Raw genomic sequence first — 12,921 nt, forward strand, 5'->3', positions numbered from 1 at the left:
TTCTTGCACCTCCTAAACTATCTCATAAAACCGGAGTTAGTCCGGGTTTTGTCATTTGCCTGCCCCGACTTCGGAGACTGAGGAAAGCGCGTAAACAGAATAGGAGGTGTGACAACTAGGCAACATGCTAACCTGAACTGAGCTGCTTTTCCAAGTCTTTTCCTCGTCTTTCGAGAATTAAAAATCACACAAAACTACCCCGACTCATGTCACACACGGCGGCGGGGTTGATTGTCTTCACTGATCGGCCAGCCACCGACGGCGAGCCAGGACACAAAAAGGAACGACGAACATAGCGCATTCTCGGTGGACAAAACTGCCGACGTCGGGGCACGTGGCTGCCCGAGAACCAAGCCGAGTACAGCGGACACGCGAAGAGGACCAAGGGGGCTGGAAGTCTGGACACAATTGAGAACCGGAGACGAGAGCGGGGGGCACCCCGAGCCCAAGCTGAGGATAGTGGTCTCTCGGTGGGCACGCGAAGAGGACCGAGGGGGGTGGATGTCTGGACACAATCGAGAACCGGAGACAAGAGCGGGGAGCTTCCCGGGCCCAAGCCGAGGCACACCTTTAGCGGCCGGCGACCATGGTGCACGAGAAGCCGCCGGTCGTTGGCCGAGTGGCTTTCTCTGTGGACAGGGAGCATTGTCGCCCACAAAATGCAAGCCACCTCCTTATTAAAACATTTGACATGATCCCAGTATTTGACATAACATAAAAAGCGTTGCATACTCACTTAGTAATCCGTCCAGTGGTTGCTCCATTGTTATATTTGTTTTGTTCGTGGTGAAAAGGATCTTCCAAAAAGCCTCACACCACTCTCCCTGGTGCAGCAACAAAAGCCTGCAGCACATTTGGCTGGCGTGGCACCAAAAAAATAAACAAATTAAAACACAAAATCAGCTGAATCCGCATTCCTTCTTTATACAATACTAATGGTTGTATTGTGGAAATGGTTAGTCCGCTGATGTCACATTCACATTTTTCCTCAATACGAGACAGTGGCCGGGTGTCATCATTTTCGTAGCACGGGATTAAAAAAATTGAATAAATACATCGATCGCTTCAACACACATCCAAGTGGTCAGTTTCATTCAGGAGCATAAAACACCCCGTGTAATATGCAATAGACATGCTTTTTTCTGTCACAAGCACTTTAATCCAGGCTTGTTGTGTATAAAACTATCCAGGATCTGCACACTTGCTGCTTTTACAAAGTAAAACAAAAGTTTACATGTTCAAAAAAAACAAAAACAAAAAAAAAACAATTACACATCCTGCGATGTGACTATTTCGTATGCGCACATCGCGATGGCGATGTTAAAACGATATATTGTGCAGGCCTACAAACTACCATCATGTGAGAGGAAAGTGTGAAACTGTCATTTCTCACTGCAAATAAGCATCAAGTATGTCAATGCTGGCCGCTAAGACGGAGCACATACCTTATTTGTCGTTTTCATTTTTCATCTACACAAAACATTGTGTTTAAACCCTGGTTGTTTTTAAAGTGCTTTATAAATTAAATTGAATTGAGTGCTGTGCTATTGCAGATGTTTATATCTCCAGACCAGTCACTGCCACAAAGCTAGGTGCGGACAAGTTTCCTGACTAAAGGGCTCTTGCCGTATGTCACTGCATATTCACATCTCTGTACATTAATGTCAACTGCAAACCCAACTAACTTCACCCCACCGCCAACACCTCCCGCGCATCCAGGGTGCCACTGTTACCACGGTAACCTGACACGTGGCAGCGTGCAGTGGCAGCGGTTGTTGCTGTGGTAACCATCACACCTTGTCTCTGAGGCCCATCAAAGGCGGAGACATCATTGAGGCTCCTGCTTTTGTTTTTTTTTAAGCTGAGAATTTCACATATGCTGGAGTTACGCTGAAATTTTTGCACATGGTTGCTCAAGAACTTGTCACGTTATTCATTTCGTCACTCATTACAATTTAGGTTAGTTACAAGCAATGTTCCCTTTAATTCTTCATTTGTCTGAGCAGACACACAGGCTCCCTGAGCACACTGAGGACCACTGTGAGCAACATCAGATGTGTACCCTGTGGCCACACACCAGTATCACGCCTGTTCAAAATCTTGGATCATAGCAAGTTACATGGCTTAATAAAAGAATCATTAATATATATATATATAATTGATTTGGCCCACTTAAAATGAAAAAACTAAAATCTCGTTCATGCGATGTGTATTATGTTATTTGTAAGAGTCCTGCTTTGGCCTGGGTAAGGTCCAGTTGTTTGTGGCATGGGTGAGTTAATAAATAGTTAATCAATAAAGCATAATGAACAACCACAATAGGAGTATGTCAGTAACTCCTACATTAAAACTGTTCAGACAATAAAACACTCGATTCCTATTCTCGGTGTCTAAGCAGCCTTACAGAACAGGTTTAAAATAATCATTTGCACATACTCCGACAGCCATTCCATCTTAAAAGAACCAAATGGTTCATATTAAAAGAACCATAAACTTCACTATCAGTTGACGGGACACATGGCCCAGGGCTGATCTGTGGGAGGCCAATTATTAAAAAAAACTTAAAATTCAAATATTTTCAAAACCAAGCCACTAGCAACCTAAAACCAAAACAGGCACCACCCTTATATATATTTGAGTCTTCATGAGCAGCGGCTTTAAAAAATTCAGTCGTTCCATAATAAAATACTGAGTCATTATTTTTTATATAAGTATAACAAAACTTAAAATGGGTATACAATTCTCATATTTGAGATGATAATCAGAGAAAATCACCTAGATTTTCAGGATCAATAGCTATATTTAACATATCATTTAAGTTTTTGCCAGAAATAGCATTTTAAATGTCATGTTAAGATACAAAATCCAACATAGTGGCCATCACAAAACAAAGAGCTTTTTAAGCTTAAATTGGAGAATTTCTATAGATATGAATGTAAAACGGTCTAGATTCTTGGTTAAAAGCAAAAAAACTGTCATTTATTGTTCATTTTACATAAATATTTGAAGCAAAAGTTACGGTATTGTGTTATCTAATATGGCGGCCGTCATGAAACAAAGGGCTTTTTAAGTTGAAAATTTGCGTAGACAAATTCTTAAATTGCAGAATTTCTATAGATATGAACGTAAAACAGGGTAAAAGCAAAGAACGGACAGTTTTCGTTTATTTTATCCATTGATTTTGTTCACAACGTTTGAAAGTGCATGCATGGTGCTATTTAATATAATAATTACCTTGATCCTCGACCAAATCACTCTTGAGACACTCCTGCCTGCTCGTATGCAGTAAAACCTTCGTCCTGTTTCCACCTAAATCCGGCTTTAGAACGCAGCATGTGTTTGATTTTATCACAGTGAAAGTCAACTCAACGAGCTGTCTTGTCAATTGATGGTGGAGTTTATGAAAAGAACCGAATATGATCCGAAACCAAAGAAGCAAAATAGTACGGAAACAATATTATTGGTCTAATTAACTAGATTATATCAGTTTTGAACAAAGATATTAATTAACACTGTAGCGCTTGCACAAATTGTCAGCGGAATGTGGCTTCAGCAAAACAGCAGATGAGTCTTAGGGCGCGTTCACACTAGCGCTGTTTGGTCTGTTTTAAATGGACCAGAGTTTTTTTTCCTCAGATAGTCCCCTTCATTTTGTAAATGTGAACGCGCATCCAAACTACAGTTCGGACCAAACAAACAAACTCTGGTCCGCTCAAAAATCGTGGGTCTCATCCCGCTTTAAGCACCCTGCTTCGCTTGTGAATGCAATCGGACCAGGGTCTGCTTTTGCTACTTTTGAGTGGGGAAAATAAGTATTTAGTCAACAACCAATTGTGCAAGTTCTCCCACTCGAAAATATTAGAGAGGCCTGTAATTGTCAACATGGGTAAACCTCAACCATGACAGAATGTGGAAAAAAACTGAAAATCACATTGTATGATTTTTAAAGAATTTATTTGCGAATCATGATGGAAAATACAGTAAGTATTTGGTCAATACCAAAAGTTTATCTCAATACTTTCTTATGTACCCTTTGTTGGCAATAACGGAGGCCAAACGTTTTCTGTAACTCTTCACAAGCTTTTCACACACTGTTGCTGGTATTTTCGCCGATTCCTCCATGGAGATCTCCTCTAGAGCAGTGATGTTTTGGGGCCGTCGTTGGGCAACATGGACTTTCAACTCCCTCCGCAGATTTTTTATGGGGTTGAGATCTGGAGACTGGCTAGGCCACTCCAGGACCTTGAAATGATTCTTACGAAGCCACTCATTTGTTGCCCTGGCTGTGTGTTTGGGATCATTGTCATGCTGAAAGACCCAGCCATGTCTCATCTTCAATGCCCTTGCTGATGGAAGTAGATTTTCACTCAAAATCTCTCGATACATGACCCCATTCATTCTTTCCTTTACACAGGTAAGTCGTCCTGGTCCCTTTGCAGAAAAACAGCCCCAAAGCATGATGTTTCCACCCAATGCTTCACAGTGGGTATGGTGTTCTTAGGATGCAATTCAGTATTCTTTCTCCTCCAAACACGAGAACCTGTGTTTCTACCAAAAAGTTCTATTTTGGTTTCATCTGACCATAACACATTCTCCCAGTCCTCTTCTGGATCATCCAAATGCTCTCTAGCGAACCGCAGATGGGCCTGGACGTGTACTTTCTTCAGCAGGGGGACACGTCAGGCAGTGCAGGATATGAGTCCCTGGCGGCGCATTGTGTTACTGATAGTAATACTAATAGTAGCCTTTGTTACTACCACGGGGTGAGATCTTGCATGAAGCCCCAGATCAAGGGAGATTATCAGTGGTGTTGTATGTCTTCCATTTTCTAAAAATCTCTCCCACAGTTGATTTCTTTATGCCATTTTCTAAAAATCTCTCCCACAGTTGATTTCTTTATACCAAGTGTTTTACCTATTGAAGATTCAGTCTTCCCAGCCTGTCCTTCGACAGCTCTTTGGTCTTGGCCATAGTGGACTTTGGAGTGTGACTGACTGAGACTGTGGACTGGTGTGTTTTATACCGATAATGAGTTAAAACGGGTGCCATTAATACAGGTAACGAGTGGAGCCTCGTTAGACCTCGTTAAAAGAAGTTAGACCTCTTTGACAGCCAGAAATCTTGCTTGTTTGTAGTGACCAAATACTTATTTTCCACCATGTTTTGCAAATAGATTCTTTAAAAAATTTTTCCAATTCTGTCTCTCATGGTTGAGGTTTAACCATGTTGACAATTACAGGCCTCTCTAATCTTTTCAAGTAGGAGAACTTGCACAATTGGTGGTTGACTAAATACTTATTTGCCCCACTGTATTTCCTGTTCTACTTGTCCAATCAGTAAGTACGCCTTTCATCCTTGTGATACGACTTGGAAAGATCGGTTGGCGCAATGTGAATGGTGAAACTTTTCAACAAATCATTCTTGTGTTGCTGCGACATAGCTCTCCAACTGGACCCTGGTCCTCTTGGTCTTGTGTGACAGCGCCCTTACTCACTTTTCGCTCTTCCTTTTTCTCCACACTCCTCATGTCATGCACCTCACAACTTTTTACAATCCTGGTGTCAGTAACCCACCAATTGGATCGTTGCGTTGCCATATCGAACGCACCAATAGGAGTGTCGCGCTGAAGCATCACTGCAGCTCCGACGGTAGTCCTAGCGACGCTACAATACATTTCTGTTGAATTTTATTTTGTGCACTGCATCGATTTTCTGAGAATGTAAAAGCAGTGTGTGATTGTGCAGGAGCACAGCTTAGAGGAAACATTGGTTACAAGAGTGTTATTCTGCATATTATAAATGTTTTGTGTTGAGTAGGTGTTTGTTATGCAATTTGAATAGTCATGTGCTCCTTCTGTTGCCTTTGTTAGTTGTCAGTGCGCAGGGTCTCCAGGCCAAGGACAGGACCGGTTCCAGTGACCCTTACGTCACCATTCAGGTAGGCAAGACCAAAAAGAGGACAAAGACCATCTACGGGAACTTGAACCCAGTCTGGGAGGAGAAGTTCAGCTTGTAGGTTGCCCTCCTCATCTTCATTAACTTTTATGTTTCGATTTGGATAATTTCATAATTCGGATTGGTCTTTTCCAGCGAGTGCCATAACTCGTCAGACCGTGTGAAACTGCGCGTCTGGGACGAGGACGATGACATCAAGTCGCGGGTGAAGCAGCGGCTCAAGAGGGAGTCCGATGACTTTCTGGGACAGAGTATCATCGAGGTCCGCACGCTCAGCGGCGAAATGGACGTCTGGTATAACCTGGGTATGCTATGCTCCTACAGGGCCTTGCTTGTAGACACCAGTGTTGTTTTTGACAGCCCTTTTAATTTTCGTCTTAATCTTTTGGACGATAGTACTTGTCAATAAGTCTCAGCCATATTTTAGTTTTTTCAAAATGTGTTTGTCTTCGTCTAGTTTTTGTTGACTAATACTCAGACTGATTTCGTCTAGTTCTGGTCGACGTTTACTCAGAATATTTTAAGTTTTAGTCCAAAAATAAAGTTTTCCAACTATTTCGAATGAGACAGACGAGCACATATTGTAGCATCTACAAGGACAACGCCAACTTGGTTTTAATACACACGCAGCAGGGAAACAATACACTATTTTCAATTAATCATACCCATCTGGACAACACAAACTGTATGTAAGAAGAAAAATAAAGTTGTCTGAGAGTTTAAGAGGACATGCGCCGTTAGCATTAGCTAATCCAAGTGTTAATTAATCAAAGAATTCATGTTTTAAAATCAAATTGTTATTTCACGATGCACGTGAATACATGTACGTCATCTCTCGATATACCCACTCATTGCAAAAAAAGAGAACGGGAACGTTAGATGATTTAAAAAAAAAAAAAAAAAAAAAAAAAAAAAAAAAAAAGCTTCCACCTAGACGGTGTTGGAGACAAGTCCAGTGCGTATTGAGCCAAGGAGAGGGAAGTTTGTTGAAGCAAACCTACCCTTGCTGTTGTTTTTTTTTTTTTTTGTTGGGGGGGGGTTCATTGACTCGAGGATCTCGTTGCTACCTGCGGCCTGGACTGAACTCCACCAAAAAGGCGCCACCAAAGGCGTTGGGAAAAAGAACAGAGGAGAATGTTGACGTTCCACAGCTACTTACGTTCCTTGAGATCGCGTAGTCTCACTCTCGCCAGCTCCCTCCCGTCCTCTCACTGCTCTTTGTACATCAGGCAGTGCATGTGCACTGGAGTTGCTTATTAAAGTTAATGATGATTGACAGATGTTTGTGTTTGATCTTGCCAGAGACACAAACTTCAAAGCGCCACATGCAGAAAAAAAAAAAAATCCTAGTGCAGTGATCCCTTGTTTTTGCAGCTAGTGGGGATCAGAAACCCGCTGCGATAAGTGAAAACCGCGAAGTAGCGCCCCCCAAAACAAAACTGTTTTTTTTTCGGGGTGTTCAATGTATTTATTCAGATTCAGCATTGGGAAATGATACATACAGTGCCTTGCAAAAGTATTCGGCCCCCTTGAACCTTGCAACCTTTCGCCACATTTCAGGCTTCAAACATAAAGATACAACATTTTAATTTTTTGTCAAGAATCAACAACAAGTGGGACACAATCGTGAAGTGGAACAAAATTTATTGGATAATTTAAACTTTTTTAACAAATAAAAAACTGTAAAGTGGGGTGTGCAATATTATTCAGCCCCCTTGCGTTAATACTTTGTAGCGCCACCTTTTGCTCCAATTACAGCTGCAAGTCGCTTGGGGTATGTTTCTATCAGTTTTGCACATCGAGAGACTGACATTCTTGCCCATTCTTCCTTGCAAAACAGCTCGAGCTCAGTGAGGTTGGATGGAGAGTGTTTGTGAACAGCAGTCTTCAGCTCTTTCCACAGATTCTTGATTGGATTCAGGTCTGGACTTTGACTTGGCCATTCTAACACCTGGATACGTTTATTTTTTAACCATTCCATTGTAGATTTGGCTTTATGTTTTGGATCATTGTCCTGTTGGAAGATAAATCTCCGTCCCAGTCTCAGGTCTTGTGCAGATACCAACAGGTTTTCTTCCAGAATGTTCCTGTATTTGGCTGTATCCATCTTCCCGTCAATTTTAACCATCTTCCCTGCCCCTGCTGAAGAAAAGCAGGCCCAAACCATGATGCTGCCACCACCATGTTTGACAGTGGCGATGGTGTTTTCAGGGTAATGAGCTGTGTTGCTTTTACGCCAAACATATCGTTTTGCATTGTGGCCAAAAAGTTCAATTTTGGTTTCATCTGACCAGAGCACCTTCTTCCACATGTTTGGTGTGTCTCCCAGGTGGCTTGTGGCAAACTTTAAACGAGACTTTTTATGGATATCTTTGAGAAATGGCTTTCTTCTTGCCACTCTTCCATAAAGGCCAGATTTGTGCAGTGTACGACTGATTGTTGTCCTATGGACAGACTCTCCCACCTCAGCTGTAGATCTCTGCAGTTCATCCAGAGTGATCATGGGCCTCTTGGCTGCATCTCTGATCAGTTTTCTCCTTGTTTGAGAAGAAAGTTTGGAAGGACGGCCGGGTCTTGGTAGATTTGCAGTGGTCTGATGCTCCTTCCATTTCAATATGATGGCTTGCACAGTGCTCCTTGAGATGTTTAAAGCTTGGGAAATCTTTTTGTATCCAAATCCGGCTTTAAACTTCTCCACAACAGTATCTCGGACCTGCCTGGTGTGTTCCTTGGTTTTCATAATGCTCTCTGCACTTTAAACAGAACCCTGAGACTATCACAGAGCAGGTGCATTTATATGGAGACTTGATTACACACAGGTGGATTCTATTTATCATCTTCGGTCATTTAGGACAACATTGGATCATTCAGAGATCCTCACTGAACTTCTGGAGTGAGTTTGTTGCACTGAAAGTAAAGGGGCCGAATAATATTGCACGCCCCACTTTTCAGTTGTTTATTTGTTAAAAAAGTTTAAATTATCCAATAAATGTTGTTCCACTTCACGATTGTGTCCCACTTGTTGTTGATTCTTGACAAAAAAATTAAATTTCATATCTTTATGTTTGAAGCCTGAAATGTGGCGAAAGGTTGCAAGATTCAAGGGGGCCGAATACTTTTGCAAGGCACTGTATAAGGCATGTTTTTTCACTATTTTTCCCAAAGTGTAATAAAAAAATGTATAAATATATTTTAATAAATGTTTTTAAGTACTTCAAATGTAATGATTATGGTAAGTTTTAAACATGATACTGTCCCACCGAATTATTTTTTTTAAACAAGAACAAGAATAAAGTAGTAGAGAAAAATGCTTGGCTTCATTAAATGTTTCATTGAGTGAGTCCACTCAAATCCGCTCAAGCTGCTCACTGACACACAATGAGTTGCCACAGCAACTGTCAGGGTACCCGCGGGGTATTAAAAAAGCATTGAATTTAGTTTTCCATTATTAAATGTATTAAATTAGCTGTCGTAAGTCTGGAATTTTTTTCACCGTGGTTTTAATTTTGAAGAACATTTCAGTGCAACCTAAATTATATCCGTGACAAAGGTTTTTTTTTTTTTTTTTTAATCCATAACGAAGATGACGCGTAGAATTTTTACGATGCACTGCACTACAAATCATAATGCACCTCGTGCGTGCGCGCTGTTAGCATCATTAGCATGAACATCACAACAGCAGGCAATCGCACAGTACTGTGTGCTAACGCAGGGAACTGCTCAGATGCCTTAGTTGTTATGTTTGACGAAAGCCTCAACAAGACAACCAAGTCCAAACAGTTGGACCAGCATGTGAGGGATTGGATCGACGACCAAGTCGCATCCAGATACTTTGGGTCGCAGTTTATGGGTCATGCAAAGGCAGTGGACCTGCTTAACATTTCAAAGTAAGTTGCCAATTTCTCCAATTAAAATGTGTTAGATGCAATAATGTATTTCTGCACGGTTTGCCTTTCGAATGAATGTGAATTTCGTAGTTTTAACTCAAGAGTTAGCCATGTTCAATGTGGTATAGGGAATGGGACGTACTACGTCATTGTTTGGATGCGCCTCCATGCTGATAATATGCTTTACTTCCGGTCCGCCATACTCAACGGGGATTGTAACGTGTGGTAGTGCTAAGCTAATTGCTTCGGTGTATCAGAAAGAAATTATGGGTGTGTATTGTTGTGTTACCGGGTGCAACAGCGTCTCCCACCCACGACAAAAAAGGGCAAGGAAAACTGGACTCACTTTTCACCGTTTTCCTGCATGGAGGACCACATATCAGATCACGAAGGCACGACGGATGGCTTGGGTCGCAGCGGTTCGTCGGAAAAGCATTTCTTTTTATCATATTTCTGCTGGAATCAGAGTGTGTTCCCGTCATCTCTACTCTTGTAAGTTGAACGATTTATCCACTGTTTTGGTTTCAATACGGTTTTTTTTTGTGGTTTTTTTACCGTTGTGTAACCTGTTGTGTTCCTAGGTAACCTGCGATGAAATGCTGACAACCAGTGTAGTTAATAACGGCGTTACAATATAACGGCGTTACTAACGGCGTTATTTTTTTCAGTAGTGGGTAATCTAATTAATTACTTTTCTCATCTTGGCAACGCCGTTACCGTTACTGAGGACGGAAAGGCATGCGTTACTATGCGTTACTTTATTGGTCGAAAAGTCTGAGGGAGACGGACTCACCGAGACGACAGAGCAGAGCAGGAGTAGGGAGGAGGCAAGAAAGTTGTGACGGCGAGCAAACGCGATGCTAGGTAGCTCCAATAATACATGTTGTAGCCGATAGCCTACCAACTACGCCCGCATGTTATGGTAGATATGGTAGGCATGGTAGATATCACATGTACTGTACATAGATATAACTAGATGCAAAATGACAGACATGGCACTAAATGAGTTAGTAGACAGCCGCCGTCTTAAAGCAGTAGACTTTTTAGGACGGCTCTGTTGTAGAGAACCTTCCTAGCGAACCTAAGTAACTTTTCATCTAAAATACTTCTAAATCGGCAAAATCTTGACTTGAATCTATCTTAAAATGATGAAACTGTTTTAAAACTTTCATATGTCGAAAGTAGAGAGAAGGGAACTAATGCAATAATGGGAGCAATTTTAACAACTTTTAACAGTTGATTCAGGGTAAAGGGTAAATTAAGGTAAAGAATTGGGCTCGGGCCAATTGTACCAAAAACCTTCACAAAAAAACTTCCCATCGTGTGGCCAATGTTTTTTTTTTTTTTTTTTTGAGGAAAAAAAAAAAAAAGTAATTATCACCAATTACTTTGCCAAAGAACTAATTACTCTTACATTCAGGTAATTGAGTTACTAACGCAATTACTTTTTGGGAGAAGTAATTTGTAACTATAATTAATTACTTTTTTTCAGTAAGATTAACAACACTGCTGCCAACACATCCCGATTTGTTACCGTCTCTCTTCTTGAGTTATTGTGAGGTCAAGCGCACCACATCAGAGCGTTATGAGAGGTTGGAAAGGCGAAGAGTGCACGCTGAAACTTCTGTTTGCTGTGCTCTTCCAAACATGAGCCCGTGTTGTGAAAAGTCAATAAAATGAGAATACAAATACATGACTTGAACGAGTTCTTGACAAACTGTTAATTGCTTGTTTACTTCAGCTCTTCATAATAAACAGGTGTAATAATTACAAAGGTGATTTAATTTTGTTATTCTATATGGAATATGCATTGACAATGTTTGGACAGTGTTTTAGACAAGAACTGGGACTGAGAAGTTGCAATAGATTTATTTCAAGTAATGCAATTTCTCCAATACGATATTTGAATTGACAGTTTAAAATCTTTAAATTAGTGCAAACAAGGCCCACCCTCTGACGGGGGCAGCAAATATTATATAATAAATTATAAGTAATACACAAATACAAGATCACAATAAATGTGTCTTTGTCAAAGCAGTTTAAAAAAACTATTTACTGGCCTCAGGTAAATTGCCAGACAGAATAAATGTGTGCTTTAAAGTTCTTGCATTTCCATTTTAAATATTGCAAGTTCTCCAACACAATATTTGAACTGACAGTTTAAAATCCTTTTAGTGAAAAATGGCCCACACTCTGACAGGGGGCAGCAAATATTATAATACATAATATAATAAATTATTAAAAGCTATAGACGATATAAATACAAGATCACAACAAAACCTGTCTTTTTCAAAGCAGTTTTAAAAAATTCAGTGGCCTTAGGTAAATAAAGGTGTATAAATATGTACATTACAGTTCTTGCATTTCTATTTTAGGTATTGCAACTTTTCCAACACTATTTGAATTGACAGTCTAAAGTCTACATTAGAGCAAACAAGAATATATTATAAAGAAATGATAGAATATATACAATATTACAGTGAAACGTGCCTTTGTCAAAGTGGTTAAAAAAAAAAAAAACACTGGCCTTAGTTAAATAGCCAGGCAGAATAAATATGTGCATTTAAGTTCTTGCATTTTCACAAGTTAAAAGCCCGCAGTCCATTGACAAGAAGGGCAGACCCAGATGGCGTCTGCTGCAGGGGCTTGTTTGAGTCCGACACAAGACAAATGGAACAAATTTCTTTGTCAAATAATCCAAGAAGACAGACGGTGACCAATCGGGATGTGTTGTCAGCATTTCATATGCAGGTTTACTTAGGAACACAGCAGGTTACACAACGGTAAAAAAAACAAAACAAAAAAACGTATTGAAACCAAAACAGTGGATAAATCACTTACAAGAGTAGAGATGACGGGAACACACTCTGATTCCAGCAGAAATATGATAAAAAGAAATGCTTTTCCGACGAACCGTTGCGACCCAAGCCATCCGTCGTGCCTTCGTGATCTGATATTTGGTCCTCCATGCAGGAAAACAGTGAAAAGTGAGTCCAGTTTTCCTTGCCCTTTTTTGTCGTGGGTGGGAGACGCTGTTGCACCCGGTAACACAACAATACACACCCATAATTTCTTTCTAA

General features: G+C 40.6%; 1 protein-coding gene across 2 annotated transcripts in view; it reads left to right on the plus strand.

Annotated features, from left to right (window-relative positions):
• The window catches only part of LOC130912784 (uncharacterized), a 239,286-nt gene that overhangs the window by 115,940 nt on the left and 110,425 nt on the right, over positions 1 to 12,921 (plus strand). For both annotated transcript variants that reach the window (XM_057830826.1, XM_057830828.1), the window contains 2 exons: positions 5,870 to 6,011; positions 6,090 to 6,259. In XM_057830826.1, the coding sequence (XP_057686809.1) occupies positions 5,870 to 6,011; positions 6,090 to 6,259 (312 nt within the window). The remainder of the gene's footprint in view (positions 1 to 5,869; positions 6,012 to 6,089; positions 6,260 to 12,921) is intronic.

This window comes from Corythoichthys intestinalis, chromosome 3, assembly GCF_030265065.1.
Source record: "Corythoichthys intestinalis isolate RoL2023-P3 chromosome 3, ASM3026506v1, whole genome shotgun sequence".
Lineage (NCBI taxonomy): Eukaryota > Metazoa > Chordata > Actinopteri > Syngnathiformes > Syngnathidae > Corythoichthys > Corythoichthys intestinalis.